Genomic DNA, 12,603 nt, shown 5'->3' on the forward strand with positions numbered 1-12,603 from the left:
ACATGGTTGTTACAGCACGACACACCCGATTTGTCACGTATCCTCTTCACTGACGAGGCAACTTTTACCAATCATGGAAATGTCAACCTAAGGAACATGCACTATTGTTCGGTGACATATCCACATTGGCTTCGCCAAGTGGAACGCCAGCGCCCATGGAGTGTGAACGTGTGGTGTGGTATAGTGGGTGAACATCTCATTGGCCCTTTTTTTATACAAGGGACACTGAATGCTGATCGATACATACAGTTTTTACAACATGAACTGCCTGTACTATTGGAGGACATACCACTTCAGACAAGGAGGGACATGTGGTACCAACATGATGGGTGCCCAGCTCACAGTGCAAGACGCACTACAGCATGTGTGGAAAATATATTTCGAAATCGTTGGATTGGACGTGGAGGGCCTGTCAAATGGCCGGCTCGTTCCCCAGATTTGACACCATTAGACTTTTTCCTGTGGGGAAAGCTGAAGGACATTGTCTACCGGGATGTGCCAACAACTCCAGAGGATATGCAACACCGCAACAACTCCAGAGGATATGCAACACCGCATTACTGCGGCCTGTAGGGACATTCCCTACGAGATGCTACATTCTGTGCAACGATCTTTGCATGGGCGCCTCGTTGCCTGTATCGCAGCTGACGGCCACCACTTTGAACACACACTTTGACAGGTTTTCGCTTCTTACGCAGTGGTTCTTCGACATACTGTCATGGTCATTTTCATTATGATGTAACACTGTCAAATACATGGTGCTGACGATGTCTACTGTATTTTTTCTTCCTTTAACACGTTCTGTCTTCATCTTGTCCAATGGCTTCCGACATCTCATACTTGTACATGCCGTGGTACTGACGGTCAAGTGGGCCACTTGTTAGTTTGTTTACATATTTTCACATGGCCATATCTTCGTTCCTATGTGCAGTAGATGCATGAGACCAAGGGCATTGTGTTTCTCTGTGTGTGCTCTTTTATATTATGCATGTTATTGTATATCGTTCCATTTAAAAAAATATGACTTTGCTCCAGATGCCCCATTTGTCGATATTTTTCGACCCACCCCATACCTCCGATTTACGAGCCCCATTTGATATTATTGTTTCCCGCAAACCTCACATCGCTACTGTTTCTGGTTTCTTCGCTATTTCAGGTGGTACTTTTAGGTGCCTCACGCGGTATATATAAATAAATTGATATTGGTTGTTTACGACATATTCTTATGGAGCGTACAGCACGGAAATGCTACTTCAATGTGTGTGAGAGGAAAAGTAGCACCATTCTAAAATGTTATTGGCGATGTGGCTTATGAAGCTTTGAGTTCCCTTTCTAAGTGGTGGAAATCTATTGCAGTTGGCAACACTACATACAGGTGTGTGACCGGTACAGTTTCTACTCGAAGCAACTGCATCACGCAGAGGAAAGGGTGTGTAGTTGATTGAAAGAATGCACCGAGACCTACTAGATATCTTAGGACTTTGGGTACCCAGCAGGTTTAAAATACCTGCCAGGAACGATCTGGGCAGGTGGTCAGGCAAGGTGCTCAAGCAAGGGCGTTGCACAGGTTGCATGTCATTTTAGGAGCGATGTCTTGTGAATGGGTCTGCTCCAGGTCTTGTGCAGGCATCTGTGCACATGCTGTTAACAATTGACAGTTTAATTGTCTTGTTAAAGAAGCTAATTTTGCAGTTTTTGTAGTGGTTGGAGAGTTTGCTGTTCATACATTGTTCACAGCCTGGCCTTTCCTAATGTGGGATTGATAGTAGATAGCAACACTGTTCTGTAGTTTCAGTTAGAAATCTCAAGCTTGGCGAAATGTGAGAACAGGGTGGAAGAGATATGAAACAAGATTATTTGGTAGAAAGTCACAGTACCACAAGCAACAAATCATCACATTTCGATATGCACCAGTGTAATGATGTTGGGATCTCTCTTCTTCAATTTGTGCATTTTGCTGGAGGATGAAGGATACCCATGATCCATTCCATTTATTTTTAGATTTTGCTTCACAGAATGTACAGTACAATATTGAAAAATCTAAGTGGATTAGGTGTTATAATGCAACATAATCTGTTGTTATTATCTCTGCACCTGGCATGGCTGACTGTTCAGTACAATCTATAGATGTGAATGACTCCTATAATAATTATATGAGAAACTGAAACAAATATATACAAAAACTTTATTGTGTTCTGAATATCAAAAAATCAACAAGTCACACATGGTGAAGATAATACATAGGAAATTACTGTACACTGATAAATATATAATCAACAAACAATCAAAATGAACAAAAATCAAATTCTTCATTCTTATTTATCTCAAAGTTCTCTTTCCAGTTTTGCGCCCATCCTTCTCAAAGCTATTATTGTATTCACTGCTTTGATCCATCTCTTCTTAATCACGTATCTCTTCAGTTTCTTCTTGCTTAAAGTTTGCCCTTCGGCTTTCTGGTCCTTCAGCCAACGATGCTCTAGGCTTTGAGTTGAGGTCATTCTCTTGCTAAAGACAATAAATTAGACTGTTAGAATGTTATCCAACAGGCTTACCTGTAATGTCAGAATATGTGTTTTTTTTTCCTTTTTTTTTTTTATTGTGTATGTATAATATTATATTCCAAGCTGCGAGAGCTTGTGTTGAATTGTGGACTTTTTCTCCATGCTGCTATTACATTCAAAGTGACTGGATAATGTTTTCATTGTTCTTTGGCCCAACGACTGCATTGTTAGTTCAACCTCTGACCATTCCTTGGATAGATTCTGGCGACAGTTATCAACGGATACCACAGTTCCTTGAGCTGTGGATGTTTCCTTATTGTCCCACTTCTGGAGGAACCGAGTCAGCATGTCATTTGCAACACCATCCTTCAGAACATCTACGCTCGAAGTTTGCTTTGGTGAGTGCCGTGGGGTGGATGGAGCAGAGTGGCTGGAAAGGGAGGAAGGACAACGAATTGGACTCGTGGGAGGAGTTTTGGTGGGAGACTGTTGGTCACTGGATGCAGAAATCGCGGAAGAACCAGAGTTAAAGGAGTATTGTGAATATGATGTCTCACATTGTTGTATCGCAGTTTGGAACATTGTCGACAAGCGATTTGAAAAAGAGGTGTTACTTTCAGTCTCGTATTTCCCGAAAGGAGTGTTAGGTACTTCTCTGTTTTGGCTGGTGAGTTTGAATTTCGTACCACCTCGGGATAAAGAAGACCGTCTTCCATCCTTACATACTTGTTCAGTCTGTTTCGAGTTCTCGGAAGATTGTTCTCTAAACACAACAGGAATAGTGAGTTTGCTAGAGTAGACTGGACTTGAAAATGGATACGAAGTGTAATTGTTTTCTAACTTTGTTTCCAAAAATGAGTGTGTCTTCTCTGAAAATTTGGTCTTTGTAATTGTAGAAGATGAGGTTTCTGCAGATGAAGTCATGCTTGAAGAGCTTGTGTTGTTGTTTGTGATGTCAGACGGGGTCTGAGAAACCATCTTGAACAACTTGTCAGACAGTTTCCGGATCTCATCAGCAAGATTAACTCCAGCCATATCATTCTTCTTGAGTAAGCAGGAACTGTCGGATGCCCGACGACGACCAAACTGGCAAGTTTGGAAATTCTTATTAGGTATCATCGAGTTCTTATCGAATGTGTAGTGGAAGAAACTGTCTCTCGGGGAATTTGAAAAGTCAGTTTCAATTACGGATTCTGGAGAACTTGAAATGGACCCGCAAGGAGAGGGTGACATGCCGTGCAAGGAATGCTGGGAAGATATGTGTTCGAGGCCCTCAGGAACACACAAGGAAATGGACTGGCAGGATGTGTCGAATACATAAGGGCTGTTGGGATGCTCGCTCCACCTTTCGACAAACACTCGTAGGTTGTCTTTTGTCACATCCAGCTCTTCAATTTTGGGTTTTGGAGGGGGTAGAGGCTTTCTCCGCAGCCATGGGTGAGAGAGGCACTGAGTCGCTGTCAACCTGCGGCTAAGACAAAGGTCCTTTGTTAGAAAGAAAAATCAAACTACTTCACACACAAATGAAATACCATGCAATGAAAAGTAAAAATAGCTCTGCCATTAAGTGATAAACTTCCCATGCATATGAAGTAAGTTAAGAAAACACACTTGGAAAATGCAAATATGTCAATTCAAATAGAAATAGAGCCAAAACACAAGATTTTTACATTATTGTAAGCAGAGAATTCAAAGCATTCTTTTTTTGCATGTAGAAATGAATGTAAAACAATATGACCGACAGCAAAAAATTCAGGAACTGTGAGAATTTAACTCATTTAGACAGTGGCATGACTGGGAATTTTGTACGGCAATTATATGACCTTAATATAAGTTATGGCTTCTTCTGTTTAGTAGTCTGTACTATATTTTACTATCTTTATTTGCATCTGGAATTTTATTTAAGGAGAACTGTGGTAAAGTAGAGTAAATAACCTCCACTCCCAGACATGCCACAGAGATCAAAACTAACTTACTCAGCTACTTACCTTATCAGATTTCTTATAACAAACAGAAGTGACAAATTTTATACTCGTTCCTGAACGCTTTGCTGAGCATTGACATAACGTTCCCAAAACTGACAATAATAATTTAAAAAGTTCACTTCAGTTGATGCTTTTCCCATCTTCTTATTTGAATATCTAATATATCTGACAATAATAGAGCATTTTGTATACTGCTTGGAATGAAAAATATCTATATTAGGTTGCTTTTACACCCCCCTTTTAGGTTAATTGTGATGAGGACAACTGATCAAACAGTTGAAAGAACGAGCACACAGTTAAATTAATTTCTTACACGAACGTGTAATAAATAATTCCATGTAACTAATTCAGAAAATTATATAGAATTATTGTATATTTGTGTAAGAAGTGAAAAATGAACATCCATGTACGTAGGATTCGAATCTGGGTGGCATGCTATGATTACCACTGTGTTATTGAAGTTGGCTAGTGGAACTTCTAAGAACAGGGTCAACTAGTACTTTGTTTTCAAAATTAAGCACAGCCGTACTATTATCTCCTTTCTCTGCCAGTATTACAACGAGGGAAATATATTCTCAGTTATTCTTACAACTATCTACTATTGCCTCACATCTTTACTGACATACAGGGAGGCAACTGGTAATGATTCCTAAAATTTTGTCTGATCTCAGTAAGAAATAATTACTTGTCTCCAGATTATTTCACTCAGTTTTGGTGCTTACCAAATCTATTTTTAAATTTCAATATATCACATGAAATATGATTTACGCGAAGTATCATTTTTTAATGTAGTTAATGTCAAGCAGCCAACAATATTTGTTGGACTTCCATCCTTAATAATTCTGCACTCTGAATGTAAAAGCTCCAATGCAAGTAACTTCAATCCCTGAAGATGAGAGTGACATTAGCTCTCGAAATCTCGAACCCTATCCTGAAATTACCTGGTTGATTGCCTGAGAAAACCTCTTCATCAAGTAACTGTTATGAGTATATGACATGTGCTTATATTTTCCTGTGCAAGGCACAGAATTTGTCCTCACTGCACTTGATGACTTGAGGTTTGTGTTCACACAGGCTGAGAAGAGGCAGTGCTTGAAGTGAGGAGGGATGGTATCCTCAGCTAGCAAAATTTTTACAAAGCATCCCCCAGCTGTCTCATTATCACCATGTTAAATCATAGGAACAAACACCCTCCATCTAACCCCAAAACATGATCAAATATCCTCCAGCTAACATTTTCCACTCTTGGTGCTGATAAGAGGTATGTTTAGACCTGTCAGTGAGAGTTCAAAAAAGGTGAAAATCACACCTGCTAAGGGAAAACAAAACCGTATTTAAAATGTATTTATTTTTCACAATGGATTCATTATTTATTTAAGCATTATTTGGGGGGGGGGTCCTTTGCCTCGATTTTGTTATGATACGTTAATATAATTGCCATAGCAGTTTTTTTCTACTTTCTTTGAATTATTGAATTATTTATCAAATCATGCAGCCATTTAACCCACCATTCTTCTTCTTCTTCTTCTTTTTTTTGCAAATTTACCACATTTGCTCCTCATATGGTCCTTAAGGACTTAAACTTTACTTCTTGTTCATTCATGTATTTCCTTATTTGAAAATGTGCTATTCTCTCCCCCCTCCCAAATGCATGAACAAAATAGAAATTGGGTTTATTTTATAGTTTTAGATGCCATTTATTAGAAAAAGTAAGTCTCATATGAACATTATGCAAAGTTCAACATTCTTATTTTAAGATCTTTCTTTCAATATACAAATTAAAAATATGAGAAATATTTATGAATATCATTTCAACAATTTCATGTATCTGTCATCATTTCTGTTATTCAGTGCAGCAATGAACCAGATGAGCATTTTGAGGGAGAGGGGGTCAGATTTACGAAATTTTTCTGGCATTTTGATTGGATATATTATAAAGTGCATAGTGTTACTATATTCATGAAGTATTTAGGGATAACATTCATACCAGCCTCAAGCAAATGGCACTTACAAAAATCCTCCCCAACTTTTGAAGTATACTTGGCCTACATTGCTTTAAAAAGAAGCCTGATGAAGTTGTAAACAATTAACTTCATAAGCTTAGAAAATAATGTGTTTTTTAAAACAAGGTAAGCCAATTATTTAAGAATTAATTTTTCTGGTGAACACAAGATTAATAATGCATTCTAATGGTTAGTAATACAACATGGTTCAAAATTATTGTTGAGGTTTCAGATTACAATAAAACTGCCCACAGAATATGAAAAGGTAACTCAAAAGTTCCATTTGGTAATGATGCAATTGCTGCATTTATGCCCAGGACCTTATAACCACTTGAAAGTGTCACCATTCAAGAGAAAATGTGCAAATTTGGTTTTTCAAAAAAGCCTTATTGCAATGCAGTATCGTTACAAAAGTCAGCATGGAATAGATCTGCCTTCATGATGCATTGAAAGTTACCCTTTCATACTTTCTAAGCAGACCCACCTTGCTGAAGAAGCAAGACTTTTTAAACTAAAGGTCACAAAAACTACAAGAAAATAAACTTCGAACAAGAGTTCTCGGGTTACCAGCCAGGTTAAATTGTAGTTTGCTTACAACGTTTCGAGGGCATACATTGCATGTATGCCCTCGAAACGTTGGAATCATGTCGCCATGAAAGCTACAATTCCAAAAATCTTCTTATATTTTGGACCTACTATACATATAAATGGAGGTGTGGTGATGCAGTAAGTAGGGTGTCAGACTGTCATGTGGGAGACCCATGTTTGATTCCTGGGATAGGTGATCTCAGGTGGGAATTTGCTTCTCTTGGTTCAGCCTCACATAATGTGGGTAAAAGTGGCCAGAGCATGGTGCTGATCACATCACCTCCACAATGGCCAAAATCATGTTTGTGGGGAACCTCTACCTCTATCCCACCTTTCCTGTGTGTGTAGGGGGAGGGCTTTTACATATACGAGGGAAAATCAAAAAGTAAGTTACACCCAACCTGTGTTCTTGTATTAAAAGAGATAATATAATCATGCTTGGTGGCAACACCGTCTGGAATGTTTTCTCCCCACACCCGAAGCAGCCATGCTGCAGCTTGTTTAGTATGTAAGTAGTCACCGTGTAGTATGGCACATTGTATTGAGGTGGCATCCAACATTGAGGCACTTTCTGTTGTCCAATTTTTGTGGCACAAAGGCATAATGAGAGTGAAATCCATCGCCAAATTGTCAAGCTGTATGGTAAGAACGCAATGTCATGCCTCATGAATGCGAAATTGTGCCAGATGTTCAAAGAGGGAAGAACGAATATGAGTGACGAACCATGTGTCAGGCAGCTTCAACTGTGAACACTATCAACAACTTGGATGCTCCCGCTGGGTGCCACGCTTCTTAACTGACGAGCACAAAAATAAATGTTTTGAGGCTGCGCTGTCATTTCTTCAGTGTTATTCCACAGATAGTTTGCAGTTTTTGAGTAAAATCATCATGGGAGATTAGTCCTGGTTGCACCACCCGTCAATTCCGAAGGCATTGTTTACAGTGAGTTTGTGCCCCAAGGAACAACAATCAATGCCTCATCATACTGTGGACATCAAAGAAGCTGAGAAAAGCCATTAAAGATCGAAGGCCCAGAAGATTGAGTGATGGGGTTGTTGTTCTTCATGACAACGCTACCCCCATACAGCTGGTGTCATACAGGAGTTACTGCCAAAATTCAAGTGAGAAGTGTGGTCTCACCCCCCCCCCTTTCCACTATATCTCCTATTTGGCACCCTATGACTACCACCTTTTCGGTCCTCTCAAATAAGATCTGGTGGGTGAGTATTTTGCATCAGATGAGAAAGTGCAGGAATCAGTCTCAAAAGTGGTTGAAAGAAATTGGATGGAATTTTTACACTTAAGGAATCGAAAAACTGGTCACACGATATGAAAAGTGCTTGGAATACCTTGGTGGCTATGTCGATAAAAGTTAAATGTTCATACTTTTTGTCTAATAAACTTTCTTTTTAATGTGTTTTGTTTGGTTTATACAGGGGAGTGTAACTTACTTTTTGATTTATCCTCGTAACTTCATAAATGTTAAATCATAATGAAAGTGTAGTAGTAGTTAAGTCAAATGATATCTGTAGTAATGTTAAACATTAATGTTCATTTTTAATTACATTTATGTTGGCTACACATTCTGGAATGCCTGATATGGGGAATAAAATTAAGCTTTAGTAACATTTTGGTTGTAATTCCAGTGCAGGATCATCTGAATCCCTTGGTTTGCATGCATAACAGGTAAACAAAATGTTAGTAAAATAATTTTCAAAAGTAATCTCTGTGAGCAACAGCCTTTTGAAGGCCAAGCTCTCCTAAGGGGCTCTTGCACTGGGCAATGTGGTCAGCCAGTGCTTGAAGTGGGGGAACTTAAGAAATTTTGTGTAAAGCATACCCCCAGCTATGATACTTTTTATAAGCACCCCTCTCTCCCCACCTAGTTATTTCCACTTTGAGCACTGTGGTCAGTGCATAGTCTCATGAATGGCAATTTCGACCAAATCTAAAGAAATTTGATCTAATCTCGATATGTACAATATGCTCTCCTTTTCAAACAACTTTTTCCTCCCTAACTTCATAATGGCTAGCATGACCAATCACTTTGCTGTCATACATAATGTAGTATTTATAAATTAGGTTTGAACATATTTTATAGTGAATTGATACATGATTGCATTGAAGGATGTGTACCAAAAAACTTTTCTTGAAGGAAAAATTATACATGGTATTCAAAGTTTTAAGAACTATATTTGAAAACAATCAGTATCTGTATAATTGAAGAAGTCAATGCATTTTATGCTTTGGTATATTTGTTCCCTCAGTTGCAGAAAAATGGCATTAGTGTGTGTGCATGTTAAAGGTTTTCCAATAATAATGGGAAGTTGCAGTATCCCGAATTAAATGTCAAAGGGCCAGTTTTGATTTCTGGTTGAACCATAATTTTTTCAACTTTTCAGTAAGTTATTGAATTTATCTTGTCCAATGGACAGTGTTGCCATGCAATCCAAAGGAATTTTAAGAAGAAAAAATCTAGATTTCACTCAATGGTCAATCTCCTTCAAATCGGTATTACGCGAAATTCACACAGCTGAAAACAGTACATGAATTTAGATTATAGATCTGTCATATTTTTATTGGTTTCTAACACGTGCACAACCATGCTTCTGAACACATTTATGAAAAAAATACATGCAATATTTGAAATAAAATACAAACATACAGTGACACTTGTAGAAAACTGAATAGTGCAAACCATTTTTTCACTGCTTCCTAAACTGCTGACTTGTGTGTTTCATTTTTTTAAACTCACTAGCAAATGATTGTATTAATACAGTAAGAAAGTGTGAGATGTATATTAGTTGTAGGTTAAGTTTATTCTTTCTTACATATGTTCCTTAATTTAGGATTTTCTACTTTATTTAAAAATAAACCAGTATGTTGTTATTATTTGTATTTGACATATAAGTTCAATTCTTTCTTGTGCATTATCACCATATTGAAGTCTATATTAAACTTTACGATTTACATTTTGTATCTTGTATTAATTCTGTTGAATACAGCCATTTTCTTTGAAACTACTTGCTGACTGATTGATGTTTTTATCAAACTTCACGAGTAAACTGTATAGTATAAGACAAAAGAAGAGTTGACACTGTATATGTTGATCAACTGAAAAATATGATCATCCTACTTCTCCTCATGGATTAATTACTACATTGAGGATTAATTATGAGATTCATGTCTTCATGTTTTACCATGCGCGTGCACTCCAGTACAACAAGGCCAGCAGTGCTGGCACACAGCATAACTGTTACAAAAAATACTTCTTTAACTTCTGGTTTTTCAGTATTTCTTCAACGGAATCAACCTGCAAGCCTCCAAGGTTCGTCCCTTACTTTTCCGATATGGGGCCATCCACACCCTCTCGTGGCGTGTTGACAAAACATCTGCGACACATCACCCTGGCCAGCCTGTAGGCAGCGAATGCCACCAAGGCCCCAAAAAATCAACAGGCGACCTTGAAGGATCCAATGGGAGGGTATGCTATGTGGAGGGAAATTTTGTTTTCGAACCGGTAAAGGTGGAAAGAAAGCCAGAGTGACATCGGTTCAGTCTGTTGATGTCCTCAGTGTTGCGAACTGCACGATTAAGTGTCCAAGTGTGTTGTATACTGTCAGCGATGTAGCATATCCACCAAGCTAGCTAAAATTTATTTTCAAAAATTTATATTCATAAATGGCCTCCCCGATGGCGTAGTGGTAGCATCGTCACCTTGTAATCAAGGGGTCCTGCGTTCGATACCCGGTGGAGGCACAAGTGGTTCAGATCCCACTTTAAACTGTAGGTCCAGTCCCGATTAGCCTTACTGTGCATAAAGTGGACTTAGAACACCAAGTCAACAACAACCACCTAACTCAACAATATATTCATAAATAAACTATAAAGTTTCAAAACAAAGGGGAAACACAAAAATATGATTGCTGACATACGGATGACATATTCTATGTGAAGATAAAACGTTTCAGGGCATTCAGTCTATTAAGACAGCTAACATGTCCATGGACACATCCACCAAATAGAGTTGGTAAAACTTGCTGGCCGCAGTCACACTTTTTTCAAGTGCTTTGCGAGGTGAAAAGTTACTGTTTTTCGGGCAGTGAATTTCTATTTGTTTGCTTCAAAATCATTTGTGTTGGCATTGTTTACTATTTACTATGGAAAGAACTACGTGGTGCCAAAGTGGATTTGTGAATATTGCAATGTGTGAAAAAATTGAAAATTGTTTTCAATCATTCGCAATCGTCTGTTGCATTAAGTTCGACACAGACCAACTGAAATTCGTGAAAATGAACAACTGTGCCAGGACATTCAGACACATTAATGAAACTGTATCAGGTAGTGTGCTCATTTTTTCAGTATAACGTACCATGTAGAAGCACTGAATTCTTGGTTCTCTTAATTTTTCGGGATCTGCTTCCCTAACGGAAAATGTCACCGCATGCCACTGTGTTTTACACATAGGAACTGGGTACATAGTGTTTCGGATTCCAATTAGCCTTATTGTGCATAAAGTAGACTTACAACACCAACTCAATCAATCAATGAATTACACATAGGAACCCTTGCTTATAGCATGTTGTGTGAACTAATTAGCAATGGTAATTAGTGGCAAGCCCAGGAATTCCAAAACGGCGAGGAGGATATAAAAACAAAGATGGGAAGCAGCTTATGACTTTGCTTTTTAGTCAGTTGTGTATCCCACAATTTTAAAGTAAAACTGGGCCAAAGGGGTATCGTATCAGTTTTTCCAGAAATGTTCTAGAAATTGCCTGATCAATAGTGGAAAGAAATTTTTCCATGCTTAAAAATAGCTTTTGTTATGTTCTGCTACTGTTTTAAATATTTCACAGGTTTCTTTTACAAAACATTTTCATTCAAAATCTGTTCAAGCCAAACATACTTTTACCATTTACGCAGATTTTTCTACAAGCTCCACTGTCACAGACATTGATATTTATTTAGTGTGTACATATTTGTTTCTTTAAGTGACATTCTCAATCATTTTCATTCAATTGTTAACATTCACAACTTTCAATAGAATAATGAACGTATTTTGACTACTTGTTAATTTTACATGCATGACACTAGATCACCTAATCAAAATACAGGAGCCGAGTTGCAACAACTCAATATCTACATGTTATTTCTGCTTCTGTTGGCACTTCTTGAAATACTACTGATGCTCTCTACTTGACAGCAAGTATCATTTGTGAACATGCAAATTGTTACATAGAAGGGCCTTTGTCATACCTGATGAACTGAATAGCATCCTGCGTTTATGCAAATATATTTCCATACACATACATTTTCAATATATTTAGTACAAGTACTGAACCTAGTAGGTGACAGGTTTACTTTTAATGTATTAGAAAGTCATGTTATATGTACAATGCAAGTTAATATTACATCCCAGTGAGAAATTTTACATACTTAAAAATGGAGGAGGAATGTGCAATTCAAGATAGATACTTAAAAGTTGGGTTTTAATGTTTTTCACATTTTTTAGCAAGATGTGATGTT

General features: G+C 37.9%; 1 protein-coding gene across 1 annotated transcript in view; it reads right to left on the bottom strand.

Annotated features, from left to right (window-relative positions):
* Window positions 1–2,361: 2,361 nt before the first annotated feature.
* LOC146004958 (uncharacterized) overlaps window positions 2,362–12,603 on the bottom strand; it is a 70,688-nt gene continuing 60,446 nt past the window's right edge. Inside the window, exon 8 of the mRNA XM_083144035.1 lies at window positions 2,362–3,972. Coding sequence (XP_083000161.1) covers window positions 2,613–3,972 — 1,360 coding nt within the window. The 3' untranslated portion in view covers window positions 2,362–2,612. The remainder of the gene's footprint in view (window positions 3,973–12,603) is intronic.

Source organism: Lepisma saccharinum, chromosome 1 (assembly GCF_977018435.1).
Source record: "Lepisma saccharinum chromosome 1, izLepSacc3.1, whole genome shotgun sequence".
NCBI lineage: Eukaryota > Metazoa > Arthropoda > Insecta > Zygentoma > Lepismatidae > Lepisma > Lepisma saccharinum.